The 6,189-nt window shown below is 34.7% G+C and overlaps 1 protein-coding gene across 1 annotated transcript; it reads left to right on the top strand.

The window, feature by feature from the left end:
* The first annotated feature begins 2,671 nt into the window (after positions 1–2,671).
* On the top strand, positions 2,672–3,372 carry LOC133830440 (uncharacterized). Its single transcript, XM_062260415.1, has one exon. The coding sequence runs from the start codon at positions 2,945–2,947 to the stop codon at positions 3,188–3,190; it is 246 nt and encodes an 81-aa protein (XP_062116399.1). The 5' UTR covers positions 2,672–2,944; the 3' UTR covers positions 3,191–3,372.
* Positions 3,373–6,189: the final 2,817 nt, after the last annotated feature.

Here is a 6,189-nt window from a genome sequence, read left to right as displayed (position 1 = left end):
TAGGTGCTAGGCCTGCTGATCTTCTGGATGTTAGGCGTGATGACCTTCTGGGTGCTAGGCCTGTTGACCCTCTGGGAGCTAGGCCTACTGATTTTATTTTGAATGAGTGTGAACTTTATCCATCGAAGTTTATTTGAGAGTTTAGGCCAACCACCCTATGAAGAATAGGGTGGGTCGACCACACATATGGCTCTTTGAGCATGTTAGTCCGACCATCCCTAGGGGTTGGGGTCAGGTCGACCACCCCTAGAGGGCTAGGGCCAGGGCGACCACCCTTAGGGGGTTTAGGTCTGGTCGACTTCCCTATAGGTCCTGGACCTATCTTTTTTGCTCATCGGCCTTTTTTTAATACTTTGTCGTTTTTCCCTGACTTATGATGCCACGTGCCGCTTTCTCATTCGCCACGTCATTTCTTGAATTTTGAGGGATAACACAATGTAAAACCTTAATTAGTTGGCCACCTAACAAGAAATCACAAAATTCATAACATTCAATTGGAAAAAGTGAAACAATTTAATCTTGAGAGAAATTAAAGAACAATACTCATTATCAACCATCAAGAATTCATGTCTTGGGTTTTGAATTAACCTTTAACCTAAAAAGAACCTACTCCATAATAGCAATCATAATCACAAACATAATTATAATTAAGATTAAAATATTAAGGGAAGAAAAGGAAATAGATTGATTAACAATAGTGTGGTAGTGTTGTAGTCTTATCTCCAGCCCTTTCTTAGTCTTTTTCTCTCATAAACCATAACAAAAACTTAATCTCAAATTAACCCTAATAATCTTTTATAGTCCACTTTAATTATATTTAAAATCTAATTAAAAATATGAAAACAGCGTCCCACCCCGCGGCCTGAATTTCTGCGTGCCGCAGCCTACAACAGAATATGAGCAAAACTGATCACGCAAGCCACGACCTGAAAAATCTGAGCAGTGGCCCAACGTCACTTTTCTACATAACTGGCAGCGGTCCATCTGGAACATGAAATGTGAAACATCAATTCCAATTAAAGTGATGCGACCTTTCTTCAATTACTTCAATTCTTGAACTTAGAGAGCTTGTACGCTGCCACCACTTCAACACTTTAATCCTGAAAGCCTGGAATGCTCCTAAAACTTCATTTTAACCTCATCTCAGCAAGTCTATTTCAACCTATGATTCATAAACTACATTTGTCATAAAAATGTCAGATTTATCATCATAAAATGTAATGTAGAAAATATGTTGTAGAATCACGAAACTAAGTTAAAACTACTAAAAAAATTGCTATCATAACACCATCCAAGCATGGAAAAACTTATCAAATATTAATACAAACCTTATCACTCCACAATCTATTAAGTTGTTTAATTTAATTACTTGGTAATCATTCAAAGAAAAACTTCAAAATAGAATCCATATTTTTCAAGCCCTTAATTTGGAAATTGATGATACAAGTTTGATCTTTGAGTGGTAAAGAGTGATATAGTTTTTCACCATAATCAATCTCTTATGACTCTAAAAAGCTATTTAAATAAAATTTGTACCAAAATAATGCATCCTCTCCCATTGGTTGCAACTCTTGAACTTGAAGGGGTGCAACTCTTCAGGAGGCGACATGTCACTAGTTACCAATGTCTCTAATTGTTGGTTGAAAGCCCTCAAGCAACTTGTCACCAAACTCACTCTCCGCTGAGTGTATTTGTGCTAATTTTGACTCCCAATTGTTTCCAAAATTATTAAACGTGTTCATCTAATCATATTTTGAACATAATTAGATATTAATTACCCAATCTCTTAAATACATTTACTTTTGGATTCATATATTTAAACAATCCTATGATTATCTCTAATGGAGTACCAAATAGGTGATGCATTGTTATATTTAACACATTTTAGCTAGAGTGTCACTCTAATGTTGTTTTAAAAGTTGTATCAAATTTGACACAATATATAATATATATAAAATTTGAAACAACAATAAATGTCACTTTTTTATTTACCATATTACTACTTATTTATTGATTAACAATTAATGATTGAACATATTACTTTTTCTATTCAATTTTTTTTAGAATATAAAATGAAAAAAATAGTATTTTTATATATTATCAATAAATATTAAAGAAACTATTGAATTTTTTTTAGTTAATTTATATTTTGTACAGTAAAATATAATTATAAATATTGAGTTGCGTCATATTTAGCATAAAAATTACAATTCTCATTAGGAAGGTCCAACAAAATTTGATATTTCTAATTTGAGCCACCTTGTGGCCGCCACGTTATACTAAATAAATTCTTAATTAAGGAGGGAACGAACAACGAAGCCAGAAAATTCTGAGGCAGAATCCACATCAGACAGTTCACAGCCATTCAGATTACGCCACCGACTTTTATTACTTTATTCATTGTGGCTCAGGAAATGGGTCTTTGGTCAAATCCTGTTAGCTAATGGATAATTCCAGAAGCCAACCCTCTCCACACGGCGTTCTCATTTACAGCGTTACCCATTACGACATCTTTGTTCTTTCACAACTATAGTTAATGTAATCGTAATTGTCATCCCTGATCAAATTCAACCCTCACAATTACAAACTTTAGAGGAAAAGGAAAAAAATTGTTCAACTTTAAACAAAACTATATATATTTTTTTTTTTGTCAAAACAAAATATTCAACATCGTAATATTTGTTTATTTTTAAGAATAACAATAACTAGCTGAATACCAAACAAGAAAAGGGCATACTTGTCAACCAAGAAACCTTTCTTATTTCTTAAACGTGTCTGATCCAAAATCCTATATAAGGCTTCATCAGTTGAGACAAATAATCATTCAGTTAATTACTTCTCCAACTCGGCATCGCATAGATATAAAATTTGTATTTTCAACATATCTCATCTTCTAAAGTTTTTCCGTCAAAAAAATCTTCCAAAATTTCTCGAGAAAATTATAATGGAAAAAGGGAGCTCGTCGGAGACCTCATGGGCGGACCAGTGGGACCCCAACCCGGACCCGGTTCATGACCCGAAGAAGAACGGAGCATCCGGATCGGGGGCTAACTACAAGCAGAAGGTTGGGGAAGGGTTCGTGAAAACGAAGGCGGTTGCGTCGAGTGGCGTCAAGAAGGTTAAGGAAGGCACGTCCGTCGGATTTCAGTGGATCAAAAGCAAGTACCAAAAGACCACACAAAAGCACTAATACCATTTTTTTCTTTATTTTTTTTAATTAAAAAACGTTTGTGTGGATTTTTTGGATTTTTTAATTCTTGATATACATCTTGTGTATGATATGATATACTTTACGTTATAATCATTTATTTTTCTATCATTACTTGTATTGTATTTTATGTATTATATGAAACTCCTTTCTTCTTTTTCTTATTCTGATTTTTACAGTCTTTTTTTTTCTTTCTTGTACTTTTCGTTTCTCGTGGAAAATGGAAACGCCATCTCTTTCAATAAATTATAAATTAATACATTATAAGCATACATTATATATATTTTAAATTAATATGGCAATTTAGTCCCACTCAATACGACAGTGGGACCCATTTCGCAAGCATCTGTTTTAATCGTAGTCGTAGATTACATAAACGGCTAGAGAGTTGTTTGGCAAAGAAAAATATTCACTCTCATTGATTTGACAATCAAGAAACAAATTTTGAGCTTTCTTAAATAATGGAGAGAATCGTTGCCTTTCTCTATGCCTAAGCTCATAAACTTTTTTTTTTTTAAGAAAACACACACATTTGAAAGCAAACATGTTTTAAAAAAAAAAAAAACTTTGTCATGTTAGGTTCTTCTTCCACCATTTTTGTTTCGTGCAAGTGATATTCTCTGGGCATGCAAGTGCAACTAAAAGTTTGGACGAGAAAGTTTGAAAAATAGCACGAAGTGAGTTATGTATTTCAGTAACTTTGATATATATTTTCTTTTTGAATCTTTTTAACAGTTATTTTTTTTCTTCTTTCTAGTGGGTGTCTTTGAGACATTTTTGTATTTTTTTTTTGGACAATGTTACTCTGGTTTTGATTGAGTAAGGGTTTATTAGGTTTTTGATTTTTAGATATTTTTTTATTAGAGCATTCTTTGGAGCACCGCATTGGAGCACCGCTTGAAGCCTCTCTATTAAAAGTTGCTACATATTTCTTAAATACTCTAGAATATGCTAGAAATTTGTAGAATACTTTACTCTATAATTTTCTAGATAATTGTAGAATAAGATTACTCTCTAAAACATAAACATTACTCCTCCAAACTCAAATTTCTTCACTTGTCAGCTCAACAACATCAACTATAATATCATAACTTATCGTTACTCTAGCCACTACTACTAATCAAATATTCTAAACTACAACAAATCATCACTATTTCTCTCTACCCCAAATTCACAAACCATCAGTGGTATCAGAGAGAGGTTTGATCTCAACCCTGGCCGTAATCTTTCTACACATCATGAGTATTGAATCCAGCTGCTCTTCTCTTCCTCTTCCAATTTTTCATGGAGAAAACTATGATTTTTGGTCCATCAATATGTGGACCTATTTTCGATCACAAAATCTATGGAAAATTGTTGAGGTAGGATTTACTATTTCGGAAGACACTCCGTCTCTCTTGGAAAATCAAAAGAAGGCTTTGGAGGAGAATCAACAAAAAGATTCTCAAGCGTTATTCTGCTTGCAGCAAGCTATGTCAGATGATATATTTGTTAGGAAAACTTATACATGATCTTTATTTATTTTCATGTATATCTAATATTAAACAAATTAATACGAGATAGCTTAAAACATGTTCCTAAAATTGAATTCAAAGAGAAACAATGAATATAATACTTACAGTATACGCAGCGGAATTAAAGAGTCATTCATTCAGTTTCTCTAACTCTTGTATCCTCTTAGTCGCAAAGTATTATAAAGAAACTGAACTGCTCTTCTACTTTCTTCACAGCCTTCCAATGTATCCTTAGAATCACCTAGACTAGTGTAACGCCCTAAACTCTAGGGACCGTTACGGTTTGCCTTGTAAATAGTGCTAAACTCGCTAATCGAGTCATTTGGCAAAAATCGTGTAACTAAGTAGGATTAGCGGTTAGGGATTAAAAACTTTGGTTAAGATATAACGTTTCATTAGAACGTTTATCATATACATTGGGATCCCAAAAATATAATTTAAAGGTTTATTACATGAAAATATTTACAATTAGCCGATCTAAACAGCAAAACAGGGTTTAACCCTAGTTCCTCCATCAAACCTCGGCCGTGGTGGTCGAGCAGTTGCTTATGTACACATCGTCACCTAAGCTCTCCAACTCAAGGATGGTCCATCTTTCTTTTACCTTTACCTGCACCACATAGCACCCGTGAGCCAAAGCCCAGCAAGAAAACTTAATATGCTCATGAACAGTAATAACATGTCATCAAATCATAAGGTGCATGCCTAGCAAATATAGCCCTATTCAAGCAGGCAAATAAGTTCAAACAATGAACGAGTGACTGATCAACAAGTCACTAACAGGGGGTCTGTACCTTTTAACAAGTGACTAATCACCAAGTCACCAACAGGGGGTCAATACCTTTAAACGAGTGACTAATTATCAAGTCACCAACAGGGGGCAATACCTTTAAGCGAGTGACTAATTATTAAGTCACTAACATGGGATTCCGCTCCCTTAGCCATGTGACAATAGGGTCACCGGGGCTTTGTAGATAACTGATCATTTCACTAGCTTAAACAAGATAGGTGTTTGATGAACTAGTCACCAATATAACCTATCGCATGACCATAGAGTCACAACCATGGGATTCCGCTCCCTAGCCACGTGACAAACAGTCACCTAGGCCTTTGGCCCTGGCTCTGAGTAACTAGTCCTAGACTAGTCAAGCGTTAAGAATTTTCATCGACCTTCGGGTCGGTCCAGCATTAATGCTCCTAGAGTCATTCAACGCTGATATCGATTAGATCTAATCTTTTATCGGCCCTGTGTTCATAACGCTTATGCCGTTTCCGTTCTTAGGTTAGTAATACGTGACTAGTGCCAACTCTGACTAGTCAGTGCCATACACAAGTAAGCAATTCTACCAAACATATATCATATGTCAAATATCTGAATATAGGGCATTCAACATGCTTACTTAACAATTTCTAGCATAATTAGGATCATGCATGAACACAGAGACTCAAGTTCTGAACAATCTCATA

This window comes from Humulus lupulus, chromosome 4 (assembly GCF_963169125.1).
Source record: "Humulus lupulus chromosome 4, drHumLupu1.1, whole genome shotgun sequence".
In the NCBI taxonomy this organism is placed as follows: domain Eukaryota; kingdom Viridiplantae; phylum Streptophyta; class Magnoliopsida; order Rosales; family Cannabaceae; genus Humulus; species Humulus lupulus.
The sequence above is the reverse complement of the archived record's forward strand: the minus strand, read 5'-3'. Positions and strand labels throughout refer to the sequence as shown.

Excerpts from the sequence above, each read along its gene's own strand:
- LOC133830440 (XM_062260415.1), top strand. The coding sequence starts at position 2,945 with ATGGAAAAAGGGAGCTCGTCGGAGACCTCATGGGCGGACCAGTGGGAC.